The following is a 16693-nucleotide window of genomic DNA, read 5'->3' as shown; positions in this document are numbered from 1 at the left end:
GTTTTGTTTGACAATACTTCGAATGTCAACAAGAAGTGACGTCACCCAACATCGCTTAGAGCACCTTTAACAGAAAGAGATAAAGGGCCAAAACTTTCCCTCACCTTAGGGACAACACCATGGAGCCGATCGAAGTAAATGCTTCTGTTTTTTTTTTTTGTTTTTTTTTTCAGTATTTATTTTTTGCCATTCAAACTTTTATAGAGTGTATACAATATAAAAGAACAGACAATTTCATAATTTCATGAGGCAGCAAATATTATGCAAAGTGCAAAGGGGCCAAAACAGGACCCTGGGGAACACCACAGGACAAAGATGCTGTCGATGAGTCATAATTCTGAACTCTAACTGAAAAAGACCGGATATCTGATAAATATGATAAATATGAAGATAACCACTTCTAGGCTGTTCCAGAGATACACACTGCCTCTTACCTGCATCACCTTGCATTAACAGAACATTAAAAGCCCTAAGAAGAGCTGACACATTATAAGCATTTTAAACAGCTGTAAGTTGATGAACACACTTTTCCAGGACCTTCGCCATAAAAGGTAACTAAGAAATGGGTCTATACATTTTTGGCAAGGATGGATCAAGATTTTTTTTAGTTGGTTCAAGTGGTTGAACAACAGCTTGTTTAAAATAATTTGTAGCCTGAGCAGATGTTGGTGAATTATTAATCATAGAGACACACAATGGCCAATAGTGTTAATAACATTTTTATAAAAAGCAGTGGGTAGCACATCCAGAGGACTAGATGAGGTTTTCATAGAGCTAATTAGTTTAGTGAGATCCTCTAATGTTATCGGAGAAATCTTATCCAGGGTTATTGGCCTGGAGATAAAAGGTATTCGAGGGGAAGGAGGAACAATGCTATCTTGAATATTTTTTATCTTGCCTACAAAAAAAGACTGTTGCACTCAACTGAATATATATATATATATATATATATATATATATATATATATATATATATATATATATATATATATATACAGTACCAGTCAAAAGTTTGGAAACATTACTATTTTTAATGTTTTTGAAAGAAGTCTCTTATGCTCATCAAGCCTGCAGTTAGAAAAAAAAAACAAAAAAAAACAGTAATATTATGAAATATTATTACAATTTAAAATAATGCAGTTTTGTGATGCAAAGCTGAATTTTCATCAGCAAGTACTCCAGTCTTTGGTGTCTTATGATCCTTCAGAAATCATTCTAATATGATGATTTGATACTCAGTTATTATCAATGATGGAAACAGTTGTACTGTTTAATATATTTTTTTGGAATACTTTTTTCAGGATTCATTGAGTAAAACGTTAACAGCATTTATTCATAAAAACAGCATTTATTCAAAATAAAAACATTTCTAACAATATAAATCGTTACCATCACCTTTTAGCAATTTAACGCATCCTTGTTGAATTAAAGTACTAATTTCTTAAAAAAAATTGTTATTGTTCCCAAACTTTTGAACGGTAGTGTATATTGTTACAAAATATTTCTATTCTAAATAAATACAGTTCTTTTTAACTTTTTATTCATCAAATAATCCTGAAAAAAAGTATCTCAGGTTATAAAAAAAATATTAAGCAGCACAACTGTTTCCAACATTGATCATAAATCAGCATATTAGAATGATTTCTGAAGGATCATAAGACACCAAAGACTGGAGTACTTGCTGATGAAAATTCAGCTTTGCATCACAAAAATAAATTACATTTTAAAGTATATTAAAAAAGAGAACCATTATTTTAAATTGTAATAATATTTCACAATATTACTGTTTTTTTTTTTTTTTTTTTTTTTTTTTTAACTGCAGGCTTGATGAGCATAAGAGACTTCTTTCAAAAACATTAAAAATAGTAATGTTTCCAAACTTTTGACTGGTACTATATATATATATATATATATATATATATATATATATATATATATATATATATATATATATATATATATATATATATACACAGTATATATATATATTAGACTAAGATGGAAAAATGCTGTAGAACTATTGTTCATTTTTAGTTTAATGGAACTAATTTTAACTAAACGAATTTACCCATGTGTAAAGCTATCCATAAATCCTCCATCATATCACACACGATAAACTCCATAAAGTTCAACTGTAGCAGTGAAATGGCTTTATTAATTGGCGAAAGAGATGTTGATCCAGTAACCAATCCAGGGTAAGGTCACATCATGCCCGATCACTGGTGCGAGACATTCAACCCGGTTGCTTGGTGACGGAGTGCAGTGAACGCGCTTGGCGTAACACTATCCAGAGAAGACATTGGGATACAACTTTACTCTCTCAACATGTGTATTTGAGCATAAGAGAGCACTTTATAGCATTCATGTTTTAGACTTGAGGGGAAATCGACAACAGCACAATGTCTTTTTCCATACTGGATTACAGGAAGATTGACGTGTGGATATCCATTGATTACTGAGTCTGTGCTCGTCGCCGTGTCAAACACGATGCCTAGCCGTCAAAAGAAAATCATATTCTCCATCGCAGGGGTGCTCTGCTTTGGTTGTGTTCTGGTCGTGGCAGCTGCGATGGGGACTCAGTTTTGGGTTCAAGCGGCTGTCCTGTGTCAGACGGGCGCACAGATCGTCAACGCATCGGGAGCAGAGCTGGAGAAATTCATCGGGAGCGCGACCTACGGGCTTTTCCACGGGAAGGGGATGAAACAGTGTGGTCTGGGAGACAGACCCTTTTATTTCTCTTGTGAGTAACTTAATCATCGTAAGATAATGACAGTAAAAGTCTTAAAAACACACCAGAAATATAAAGAGTTATTTAGGGGTTCTCATAGCAATACATGCAATACAAGACAAATTGCAATGAGCCTTCAAAAGTATTTGGACACTCAAATTCAACCAATGCCGTTATAGCCTATAACAAGTATAACAATTCACAAATATTTGGTGAATCATAAAACAATAGATATGCTGTACAAAATGAAGGAAGTCTTTGTGGTTGCAGATATTAATGATAAGAAAACCTCTTGCATCATTTGTTTGCAGGCGCCACTTTTTTTGTGATTTGTATCAAATGAAATGACATTCATATTTTTTTTATGTGGCTCCACTGAAGTTATGGTATCAGAAGGCTGGTATATAGTGCATGGGTCATATGAGCTACCTTTATAATTTTTCTTTTATTTTTGGATCCTTTTTGAAGCCTTAAAAGATCCCAATTAAAGCTTGGAAAAGAGCAACCAATATATTATTCAAATTTTCTCCTTTTGTGTGCTATAGAAGAAATAAAGTTTAAAATCAGTTGTCCCAGTATAAAGACAACACCACCAAAAATAAACAATTAAATGATTGTGTTTTCATTTTTTACGGGGACTTTCCATAGACATAATTATTTTTATACTGTAGAAACTGTCGCCTATATTTTATCCCCTAAATCTAAATCTTGCCATCACAAAAAAACTCTTTTACATTTTCAAAAAACATCACGCTGTTTTTCTCATGGGGACCAAAAAATGGGACATCTTCTCCATACAATGTAGGGTTTACCAGGCCACACACACGTACACACCACCTTTTCAGTCATCAACCTAATGCTTTGGAAAATCGTTCCTGCATCCTCCAAAAGTCATCACACATGCATAGCAAGTAAATCCCCTTGAAAGTACTTTTAATGTAAGAGTCAAAGTGGCTGCTTTAAGAGACATCTGATTCATTTAGAACCAAGTAATATGTAGCTTTTCAGTTTTTTTGAGTTTTGGGAGGGACTAGTCTCATTGAATGGAGCTCAACTGATGGATCTTTTATGACAGCTTCATGTACAATAGCATTCTTTCCTAATGAGATCTGGAAAAGGCCCAGATACCAGATACCAGAGCCAGACATTTAGTAGAACAAAAGTTAAGTGAGGTGAAGGCCAAGTATGGCAACCCATACTCTCATAATCATTTCTCTCTGTATTTAACCCATCCAAGTTAGTGCACACACGTTAGGAGTAGTGAGTAGTGAACACACACACACACACACACACACACACACACACACACACACACACACACACACACACACTGCAAACCGTGAAAACACACCTGGAGCACTGGGCAGCCATTTTTGCTGTGGCGCCCGAAGAGCGATTGAGGGTTAGCCTAACTCTCTAACCATTAGGTCATGACTGGCCCCCTTTAAAATTTTGTCATTATAAATTTGTTTTTACTCACAAGGAGATGCATAAAAATTGGGGACAGAAAGTTTAATTTTATTGTCCATTCTGTTTGTCACAGAGAGGAAATTGTCTTTGACACTGGTTTCCCATATATCCATAAATTCATCCAATACATAAATGCTTACATAGTGACACACAAACACAGAATTAAACAACTGCATAATTCCTTGACACATGTCCAAGCATCCCACAATAATATTAAAAAGATAATATAGCTAATATTAAATTAACAGAGATTACTTTTAATCATTTTCATTTCACACTCAAACTGTAAAAAATGACTTTTTTAGTGATTTTTTTTAGTTTTTCACATATGAAAAAAATTGAATAAAATGTTAGTCTTTCTAAATGTCATGTTTAATTCGTTGTTTTAATTCTTTGTAAGTATTTGTGAAATGTACTTGCAATTTCTGAGTGAAAATTTCAGTGAATCTTATAATGATCACTCAAAAGGAAACACATGCAACAGTCTCTCACATAGGCAGTGAGATTGAAGACAATGATGACAAATGAAATGTGTCTCCCCACACATTTTACTCATGTATGAATCAGAATGATTCATAGCCTTACACTCACCTACAGTTTGAACTCTAGAAATCTCTTTACTCTGTAGTTTTTCCTGACCTGATGGATGTGGTTCCAGCCAGTCTACATGTGAGCGTCATCTTCTTCTGCGCAGTGCTCATCATCTTCTCATCGGTTTCCTGTGGGTTCTTCTTCTACAATGCCTATGGAAGCCCATATGAGACACTGCATGGACCCCAGGGCCTTTACCTCTGGAACATGATAACCTGTAAGATTTTGCTCTCACACACACACACACACACACACACACACACACACACACACACACACACACACACACACACACACACACACACACACACACACACACTTGTACTTGTATTATTGTACATCTATCTTTTTTGAGGACATTCATTGACACAATGCAATCTCTACCCGCTTACCCTAACCTTACCCATCACAACTAAGTGCCTAACCCGAACCCTTACCCTAAACTTACCCTTAACCTAATTATAACCTTATCCCTAAAACCAAGTCTTGACCCTCAAACAGGCCTTTAAAGGGCTCTCAGAAAGTGAGGACTGGCCAAAATGTCCTCACTTTACTCTCTTTGTCCTCACTCCAGTGGTCTAAAACTCAAACTGGCCCTCATAAAGATAGTTGTACAAGTACACACACACACACACACACACACACACACACACACACACACACACACACACACACACACACACACGTTCTTACTTTGGACATTCTCTCAACAAACTCCATGAAGTTCATCATGGGATGCTTTGTAAACAGCATTGAAAGAGTTTCCATATGCCAGATTTCCTTAACTTTTTCTGTCCAACTCTTCAATAAAAAACAAAACAAAAAACTTTTATTTAGTATAAGTAAATACATTTATTTAGTCAATAAAATGATTTAGTAAATATAATAAAATTAAACATTTACTTAAGTTCATAACAAAAACAATATGTAAACAATATAAAACTAATTACAGCATTTACACTTTTTTTTTTTAATAGAAAGAGTCATTGGCAATGTAAAGTTTTTTTTTTTTTTTTTTTTTTTTACCAGGTCAATAGATGCTTGAATTCTTTTGTCTTGAGTGAAAATCCAGATCCTGAAGACAGTATGTGATAAATATTTCACACATACATCCACTCAGACAGGGTCTGTACTGAACCACGATAGGAACGAGCCTCTGCGATTGTTTTTCTGTGAGTAGTGAGAAAGTGAGCTCAGCTATACCGTGAAGAGAGAATTGATAAATGACATGATAAATAAATAAAGTGATGGAAATGAATGCGCTTGGTGGAACTGGCCAGATTTCCACTCCATCTCTAGTGTCAGGTGCCTCTGTTGTGTTTGTACTGATGGAGGCCATTTGACCTGTCCACACAATTAAACCATTAAGTCAAAAAATAAAGCAGGATCACTTGCAGTGATGGGAAGAGAGAATACTTTGGAGATTAATAGCAATTCCGAAGTAGTGTACAGTATATATATATACAGTGCTATGCATAAGTTTAGTCACCCATTGACTAAAAAGAGGAATAAAAAATCATCTTTTGGAAATTGAACTTAATGCCTTAATTAAAAAAATTAGGAAAAATCCAACCTTTAAGGACACCAATTTTCTTTGTGAATGAATAATGTATCATAAATAAATGTTCTTCCTTAAAATACAGGGTGCATAAGTTTGGACACCCCTATGTTAAATTCCCATAGAGGCAGGCAGATTTTTATTTTTAAAGGCCAGTTACTTCATGGATCCAGGATACTATGCATCCTGATAAAGTTCCCTTGGCCTTTGGAATTAAAATAGCCCCACATCATCACATAGCCTTCACCATACCTAGAGATTGGCATGGTTTTATTTCAGTTAGCCTAATAGCTGGTTTGATTTGCATTGAGAGATGATCTTATGGAAAGTACCCCATGCCAATCTCTAGGTATGGTGAAGGCTATGTGATGATGTGGGGCTATTTTAATTCCAAAGGCCAAGGGAACTTTATCAGGATGCATAGTATCCTGGATCCATGAAGTAACTGGCCTTTAAAAATAAAAATCTGCCTGCCTCTATGGGAATTTAACATAGGGGTGTCCAAACTTATGCACCCTGTATTTTAAGGAAGAACATTTATTTATTTACGATACATTCACAAAGAAAATTGGTCCTTTGTCCTTAAAGGTTGAATTTTTCCTATTTTTTTTAATTAAGGCAGTAAGTTCAATTTCCAAAAGATGATTTTTTTATTCCTCTTTTTAGTCAACTTTAGCATGGGTGTCTAAACTTATGCATAGCACTATATATATATATATATATATATATATTTTTTTTTTTTTTTTTTTTTTTTTTTTTTTTCTCCTTTCAAAGTTTCATTTGAACCAATTCAGTACCCCTTTTTATTAAATAATTTGTGAAATGTTAATATTATTTCAACCTAAATGAAAATTCTGTTATGATTTACTCACCCTTGTGTTTTTCTAAACCCTCTGTCCATGAAGCAACAAAAAGAGATGTGTGGTTGAATATACTGACTACTGTTTTCCATACAATGAAAGTGGAAGATGATTTCTACCTTTGAGATCCAAAATGGTAAAAAGGTACTGTAATGGTTTGGTTACGTTAGCGAAGTTTTGCAGGCAAAAAATATCCGTTGTCTGTTGTCAATAGTGTAGTGAAGTAATTATACTGAAAACCTTGTGTGCTTTTAAATATGCTGCACCGAGACATCAATGACGGGAAATGTCATTTGTTCTGCTTCTGTGTATCTCATGACTGATCATTGAAAGCATTAAATAGCAACTCCAAAGGGCAAGACTTTCAGTAAGTAATGCTTTGGACTATTCTTCACAAGACTTATGTGTCAGTCATATGAACTACTTGAGGGACTTTTCTGCCCTTTTTGAAGACTGACAGTATAAATCACCATCCACTTGCATTGTATGAAAAAGAGCAGACAGAACTGTTATTTTGAGGTGTAATTGAAGGCTCTAATAAAAGGCTAAATGTAGATAAAGTATCTCTTATACTTGCCCAGATGAAGTGAAGCAAAGTTCTTATACAGTAAAGGGATGTGGTAAAAACCCAAGCTTGAAGAACACAGCTAAACTCAAGGATGGTTGCTCTGAGACTTCTCTCATTTAAAGTCAGCATGAAACGGAAGTTGCGATTTTCTTTTCTTCTTTATTGTGACCTAGTGAAAGGGCTTCTCGAACAAATGTAGGGTGGGACTTGATTTTGTCAATTGTGACCCTGGATCACATAAGTCGCACGGGTTTTGTGGCAATAGCCAAAAATAAATTGTATGGGTCAAAATTATCTATTTTTCTTTTATGCCAAAAATCATTAGGATATTAAGTTCCATGAAGATATTTTGTAAATTTCCTAACATAAAGATATAAAACATGTATTTTTGTGAGTGAATGCAGCACAATCGCGAACATAAATGGAAAACTTTATAGGCGATTTTCTCAATGTTTCGATTTTTTTGCACGCTCAGATTACAGATATTCAAATCGCTGTATCTCTGCCAAATATTGTCCTATCCTAACAAACCATACATCAATGGAAAGCTTATTTTTTAAAAAAAGCTTATGCTTTCAGATGATGTACAAATCTCAATTTCAGAAAAATCCCTTTAAATGGATCACCCAAATATGAAGTATTTACTCTGCCTCATGTCATTACAAGCCTGAATGACTTTCTTTTTTCAGGGAAACACAAAAGAAGATACATTGTCCGTGCAATGAAAGTCAATAAAAGTCCAATGTTGTTTTGGACCCCATTGACATTCATTGTATAGCTCTAAAACATGAGAATGATGACCTAATTTTCATTTTTAGGTGAACTAACCTTTTAAGAATTAGGGAAACTTGTTTCTGCCCAACCCGATCTCACAGCAATTCATACTAATTTTACAAGGTGGCTAATTCGTACGAATTCATACGACCTATTTTACGAGTTGCCCAATTTATATGAATTTGTACGAATGACCTACTGACCCCACCCCTAAACCTAACCGTCATGTGGGTTTAGACAAATCGTACGAATTCATACGACCTATTTTACGAGTTGCCCAATTCATATGAATTTGTACGAATGACCTACTGACCCCACCCCTAAACCTAACCGTCATGTGGGTTTAGACAAATCGTACGAATTTGCCACCTTTTACTCACTCATACTGTACGAATTCGTACGAATTGGTCGTGAGATACCACAGAATAAAAAAAATATCTCACAATTCGGACTTTTTTTTGCAATTGCAAGTTTATACCTCACAATTAACACATTTTTTCTCAGAACTGTGAGTTTATATTTCGCAATACAGACTTTATAACTTGCAATTTCGAGTTTATATCTTACAATTCTGTTTAATCCTCGCAATCCCGAGTTTATACATTCTGAGTTTATCGCAATTCTTACTTTTTTTTCCTCAGAATTGTGAGATATAAACTCACAATTGCAAGAAAATTACTTTTAATTTTTTTTTCTGTGGTGGAAGCAAGCTTCCATAAAGAACAGCTTTTCTATTATGCAAAATGTATTATTCTCTTTCCTGACAGGTTTCTGTGGCTGCTTGGTCCTCATTCTGTTCTCCTCTGAGGTCAAGCTGCATCACCTGACCGAGATCATCTTCAACTTCAACGAGGTCAGCTTCGTCTACAAGACGCAAAGCGAGAGGTACGACAGATCCTTCTGGCTCATCTTCCTCGCCTTCCTCACGCATGGTCTCAACATCTTGCTCATCCGCCTTGCTGGGATCCAGTTCCCCTTTCAGGAGGCCAAAGAGTCCGACATTAGCACTGGAGCTGCGGATCTCATGTACTGACCAGCTCTTTTGTTCTACTTCTTCCCCTGCTCACGTCATCCTACCGCAGCGATTAGCACTTCTCAACTGGAGCCTTCAGTAAAGCAGCATCCGGTTTGTTTTACAGCTGAACAGTCAAGGCACATCTAAACCTCTTAAGCTATTCAGACCATGTGTGGCAGTGAACTTGGAGATGCTCGTGTGTCTGCGAGAGAGAAGGGTTCTTATCTCGCAGCGGGGAGGCGGGAGCGAGGAACTCTCTCTTTCAATCAGTCTGCTGATGGAGCATTCATTCTGTCAATCACTGAAACAATTAACGCTCACCATTTCAAACGGCTGATGAAAACACCCTGTAGTTTCCAGTCTAGCTGGGGACATTACAGTTTCCTTTCGTTGTGGATCTTTCTTTCATAGTCCAGTTGTAGCACAAAGGGATGCCACAATTGGCAATTCTACAGTGACTCCAAAAAGTATTTTGACACTTAAGCCACACTCAAATATTTATGAATGTCTTTGCATTAGATAACAAAATAATCAAGCTAAGCAGCACAAAAAGAAGTTTGTTTATACATCCACTAAAAATCAGCAAAAATGGCTCAGAAATGTGAAGTTAGCTCTGAGCAGGGTTATTGTTAACTGAAACTAAAGTTAAAACCATAAAAAAAACTTTCCATTACTTGAAATAAAATAAACAACTGAAATATTTTAAATTGAAGTAATAAAAAAGCTAAAAGTACAACCTAAGCCTAAATAAAAACCTAATAGAAATAAAAAAAAAACACAACAAAGTTACTAAAACTTTCAAATTAAAACAGAAAACATTCAAATAAAATGTAATTCAAAATATGTAACAAAAAGTATAATAGTATATCAAGGATACTAAAATAACACTGGCTCTAAGATAAGATCTAGAATCATTTTTAGAATCATTTGTTTACAGTTGCCATGGCCCATGTGTTTTGATATTTTGTTATCTAATGCAATGCCACTCGTAGATTTTATGTGTTTTTAGAGCCATTTTATAATGATATTTAAATTTCTGGTATTTGCCTACATATCTTTTAAAGAAAACATGCATTGAAATGCATAAAATAAAAAAGTCACATCAAAAAATAAATAAAATGTCTTTAGACCAATAACCATGTCTTTAGAATTTCAGATACATGTAAAATATTGGCCACATACACACTGTAAAGTTTCAGGAGTGAGAGCCGCATTTAAATCGTTCTGTGTGTGTATGGAACACGACTCACTCCCAAAACTGCGACGAATGATGAATCATGTGTGTTTGGTATTCTCTATTTTTGACAAAAGTAATATTAAAGCGACCAAAGACTCGTTATGTCCTGCTATTTTAACTGTACCACAATCTCCTGAGGCGTCATGTGTTGTTTATGTTTGTAAAGGCCCGTTCACACCAATAACTATAACCATAAAGATAACGCCTAGGAACTGATTAATTGGGATCTTGTCTGAGAGCCCAATCACCTTCTAGTGTAAAATAAACGAGCCAATGGGCATTGGCGTGCAAGATTTGCATCGCACACCCCGCCCTGCAAAGTGGCTATCTCGCACATTCAAGTTTTCTGCTGAGGAGCCGAAACACGGTGTGTCCCGGCCATTCAGTGGTGGTACAGCTATTGTGGCGACGGGACGTAACATCTCCATTCCCTCCTTCTGGGAATGAGGGTTACATTAGTAACCTAGACATTCCCTATCAGTCAGTCACATTCAATGCTACGTCAGCAGCGTGACTGTGGCTGCAGATGCCATATGCCCCAGCAGCCTCTGAAATCGTTTTAGTGGAACCGCCGTCCTGCCCTTAAACGAATTCAGGCCGCCTGAGAATGCTCATTAGTGAGATGTGCTGTCATGTTGACCGAGTCCAACTCCATACCGAGGAAAGAGATTCTCTGCACGAGGGAGAGTTTGCTCTTTTCCCAGTTGACCCCGAGCCCCAGTTGGCTGAGGTGCTGGAGCACCAGGTCCCTGTGTTCGCACAACTGCTTTTGCGTGTGGGCTAGTATGGGCCAGTTGTCGAGACGGGCTGTAAAACCCCTACTTTATATTGGCTGGAGGGACCGGCTGTATCGCATCCTTCATCAGTAGGACTGCGATCTTTGCACGCAGGACAGGTGAACTGGGTGCCCCTGATCTCGGGGGGATGCCGGGCTAACTGAATCGCATAGTGGAGTCTGATGGTCCGAATTAGCCAGCAAGACGGCCTGAAACACAAGCCAGACCTTCAGAGAGCGTGCAAGCTGGCAATAGGAGAGGGGGATGAGAGTGGCAAGGCACAGCGGCAGCGCTTTGTGGACAAAATTGCATCGCAACTGCGCACTCACCAGGGGGATCTCCACGTGTGGTGAGGCAGCGATCGTAGCTGTCAGACGGAGACAAGAAACGAGTGCATCCAGAAACACACGGGTGGAATGACATCTTTAAAAAGACTCAACGTGACCAGTGCTTGCTCATTAAAGGCACACTATGCAGCTTTCCGTTTTTGTCAAACAGCGACCCCTAGAGTTGCTCTGAAGTACTTGTATTTAAAGCCGAACTCGGCAACTCTAGCGAACTCTAATCACTTCTTCGCTGATTTTCCCTTTTGTTGTCGCATGTTTTCCCCATGAGCTCCCTCTACAGCTGTGGTGGGGCGTATATTTCACAACACAGTCGTAAAAAACTCACTTGCGGCGGCCTCCTCCCCCTCTCTACCGCTGCTCATGTGCGTTTGTTTTGTTCGGAGCAAGCCAACTGTATCGTGTGGAGCCATGTCTACCGAGGTGGGTAATCTGGTAATACATCATACATGCGTGTGTGTTTATGTCGAATTGCCGTAAAGCAATTTGTGTTTCGCGCTCGTTCTCGTTCTCGCTTTCGCTTCTCACGAGACTTCCAATTTCTATCTTGCCGGGACGGTAGTGAACAAGTTGCAAGGTTGGTTTTCCGCCTGGGAACGCTGGGGGGAGCGGGGAAAGTCACCAATATCACCACAACAGGTTGTTTAACCATCCAAATGATTTCTAGACAGTTTTATTAAGTTAAAAAAGCTACCAAGTTCTCCTTTAACGTTACTGTCGTAAATACCACTCGCGCAGAGCTGTCTCTGCACTCACGTTCTGATCCCTTCCACCCTCTATACCGGTACCTGTTCGATAGGATGGAAGCTGTAATGAGTGGAAATAAGAGACCCTTTAAGAGCTGCGCGCGCCCTGTTGAACTGTCGGCAGTCTGTATTGTATGTGCACCTCGAACACCCCATGTATGCGGGTTATTTCAGTTTGATGCTCATTCTTATCCTACTTTTGTTTATCAAGTAAAGCTGTGGACGGTAGAACGGGTGACAGACAGTTACACGAGTTCGATTGGGGAATAAAGTGCAAGTTGTGAGATGCCAATCGCCTCCGTGAGTCTGTCTGGCCTCTGTAATAACTTCATCTGTGAGCTATCCCTATTGTGTATATGTGCAGTGCCGTAAAGCAATTCGTTACATCGCGAGACCTGATATCACGCGATACTTCCTGATGCTGAGGCCGGCGGCCCGCCGGCCCAAAGTTGCAAGTGTGGTTTTTTGGCTCACAGGCGCCTGGGGTCTGCGCGACGACCACCATTCAACCCGAAAAAAAGTCATATAACTATTCCAATGACTCCAAAGCTGTTCGGTTAAGGTAAAAAAGTTACTTAGTTCACCTTTAAGGGGAAAAAGCTCTTTTTAGTGCTGAAGCGCACAGGGAATGGTCACTGCACAGCGTGCAAGACTATTGGAAGCCTGCAGTGGACACAGGAACTCTTTTAGTTCAACTGGAATGAATGCAAAGAGTCCTTTAGAATGCAATTTACCTTTAAATGCGACCACCGCTGACGCACCGTCACACCAACACTCTCTGGAGAGTATTACGATTCGTCTAGGTTAAATCGTAATAAAAGAAAACAGACATGAATCCCACGCCCAGTCGTCAGACCAAAAGATAAACCAACGAGTCCAAAATTCAAGAAAAACGATAACCGTTTTATTAAGATAAAGAAGATGAACATATAAGTAAAATTTAATATTTCCAGAGTAACATAAACCAACGGGTGTATAATCTTCAGGAAGACCCACGGCCCACAATAACAAACAAAACTGATAATAAACAAAATATCAAACTAACTTCCCTCAAAGTATTCAGCAAATTACCCTAAACAATCTACGAGCAAATCTCGCACGTCAATGTCCATTGGCTCGTTTAGTTTACACTCAAAGGTGATTGGGCTCACAGACGAGATCCCAATTTGTCGTTTTAATTCTGAGGTAAGGTCGAGCGTGACTGACTGATAGGGAGCTATATTAGCGTCCACACGAGCGGACGATATCGTTCCGTTTATTCTAAGCGTGTGCTTGCCTGTCACCTTAAATGCTCGAGCTTGTTACAGCAGGATGGATTCTGATTGGCTTTCACTGTTTTAATCGTTCATCAGTTGGATAAAATCATTCTGAAAAGTGATTCCAACGATATCAATTCTCTGTGTCGTTATCGTTTTAGCTGCGGTGTGTACTCTGTTATTCTTAAATATTGAGAACTATATCTATATCGTTATCTTTATAGTTACTGTCCTTGGTGGGAACGGGCCTTAATGATGCTATGCAGAGGACGCTCTTGGTGTGTTGCCATGTCCACTTATTATACACGTTTTTGGGCTTGTTAGGTTTGGTTAGTTATGCGATCAAGTTTATGGAAACATTACAGTGGGCAGGTGCTGGTCGCAATATTTTGATCTTGTTTTCAATATAATTTTTTTTTCTAGCAAGATCTGGCAACCTGAATGATTCAAAGTTTGTACCATTTTACTTTTTTTTTGCACTGCACTTTTTTTCCACATACAGAAGAGAGACACATCTCTGATGTGCATTTAAACATGTCATTAACAAGTAGTTATTCAGTTCGGTTGCGTACACATTGCCTAGAATCTTTGTAAATGCGGTTGTCACTACCTGCATTTTTCGGTTAATTTGGTTGTAGAATACGGTTGTCACTCCCGTAAATTACTGAACCGTGTTCAGAACAGGATTAATCACTAAAAGGTGATCTGCAGTGTGTACGTGGTCATTGCTATTGATTTATCACTTATTAGATGATCAATATGGTTTTACTGTTATCATAACTCTTCTACGTTTAACTACTAATAGGTTATTCAGTGACATTAATCTATTTGCATTTTCTTTTTCATAAATGTCTAATTCTTACTTGTGTTATTTGTGTTTATACACTCACATTGTGCAAATGTGCCACAATAATGATAACAAAATGTTTAATGGATCAGTTGTTGGTATGTAAACAATGGAATATTCTCAAATGGAATTCCTAAACTGTGTTTTTACATGATTTTAAGTCAATTAAAAATCATAATAAATAAAAAATGTAATTAAAAAACTGTACTGTACTTTTAGTTATTTGGCATACAGTATACTCATTAGTTGTGATTGTTAGGATATAGAATGAGAGGGGCCAAAAATACACACAAAAAATGCAAAAATACACAATAATGTTATGCATAGATATGCTGAATCAATTCTGAGACACTCTTTTTCATCGTTGTTATGGGAGTGCGGCTTTTCCGGTCACTATGAATCCTGTGCCTTTACTCAAAATAAAATGTTACGAACTATTCTAGTTTCAGTTTCTTTATAACATATTGCTTTGTAATTGTACTGTATAAAGAAGAATGACAGTTTTGTAAATAGTTGACATTTTATGAACACTAAATGTATTTGGGGGGGGGTTAAAGCCTCCAGATACAATACAGTGAAAGAGGAGAAAAGCAGCTCTCATCACTGAAGACATCATTTACGAGCACAGCTTTGTTACCACAGAATTCAAAGCAACAGAAAAGAAACAAAGTACTCCACCTGCTGCCAGGAAACTGTAAAATGAAAGGAGGCTTTCTGTCATGTTGTCAAGCCATGTGTCTGTCCACCTCCTGAATATAAAGTGTCAGCTATATAAGCAATGTTTTGGTGAAGTCGTTCACACTGAGGTTTGAGCTATTGTCAGAGTTTAAAGGATTCTCTCCAGCCAAGCTGTCTGGTAAAGAAGAGATAAGGTAGGCTTTTCAAACATCTGGCATTGCAGTGTCAATGAAATGCTGTACTGGCAGGAAGAACTTGTTGGTCTGTGGTTGTCTGACAGATTTAGGTTGACCCAATTTTCAAGCGAATCTGACATTTATTTACAGTGTACAGACTCAAAGGAAATATATTTAAATTAAAGCAAGACAGAATTCACAGCTCAACCTTTTGTTCAAAATAATTTTAAAAAGTTGGTAACACTTTACAATTAGGTTTCATTTGTTAAAAACAAATTATTAATAAATGCTGTAAGAATATATTGCTCATAGTTAGTCCATGTTATTAATTAATGTTACAAAATGAGACCTTATTGTAAAGTGTTACCAAAAAAGGTTTGAATGAAAAACATAAACGGAGCCGTGATTCAACCATGATTTAATTGTTTTTAATGTTTATTCTGATGTATTAGCTTATGTTTCAGAATAAGCTGAAACAAATATGGCAAGTTTTCAACATATATCTGTTTCACTTGCTTTTACATATTATTGGAATAGCAAAAACATGACCCCTCAATCTTTTCACACATCACTGCTTTATTTCCGGAACACAGTCATATTTGTCTCAGTTGGTTAACCAGAAAGCATGGTAATCATGATTCAGCATTTGCATTTTTTTTCTTTTGATAATATCTGATGCATAATCTACTGGTAGACATCCTCCAAATGCAAAATGCATGTTCCCACTAGTACTAAAATAAACTATATAGCGCTAATTTCTACAATGGATCAGCAGATGTCACTGTATGCAAAAAGCAATGATTTTGAACAGAGTATTCTTTGTGAATGTAGGTATATAAAAACAAGGAGGCAAATGTATATATATATATATATATATATATATATATATATATATATATATATATATATATATATATATATATATATATATATATATACATATACACACACACACACACACACACACACACACACACATTGTCTCCTTGCAGTTATATATGAATATTTTGGAAGCTGAAGTAACATTGTGTCAACAAATGCAAGAGTTCTGCAAAACATTACAATTTCT

At 37.0% G+C, this 16693-nt stretch overlaps 1 protein-coding gene across 1 annotated transcript; it reads left to right on the top strand.

The window, feature by feature from the left end:
• Positions 1 to 2487: 2487 nt before the first annotated feature.
• On the top strand, positions 2488 to 9582 carry clrn1 (clarin 1; the record flags this gene model as incomplete). Its single annotated transcript, XM_081370220.1, has 3 exons — positions 2488 to 2740; positions 4827 to 5006; positions 9317 to 9582. 3 exons carry the CDS (start codon positions 2488 to 2490, stop codon positions 9580 to 9582), a joined length of 699 nt encoding a protein of 232 aa, XP_081226346.1.
• Positions 9583 to 16693: the final 7111 nt, after the last annotated feature.

The sequence above is a fragment of the Scardinius erythrophthalmus genome, assembly GCF_964197995.2.
Source record: "Scardinius erythrophthalmus genome assembly, chromosome: 7".
NCBI classification, from domain to species: Eukaryota; Metazoa; Chordata; class Actinopteri; order Cypriniformes; family Leuciscidae; genus Scardinius; species Scardinius erythrophthalmus.
Note: the sequence above shows the minus strand (reverse complement) of the source record. Positions and strands in the feature narration are given on the sequence as shown.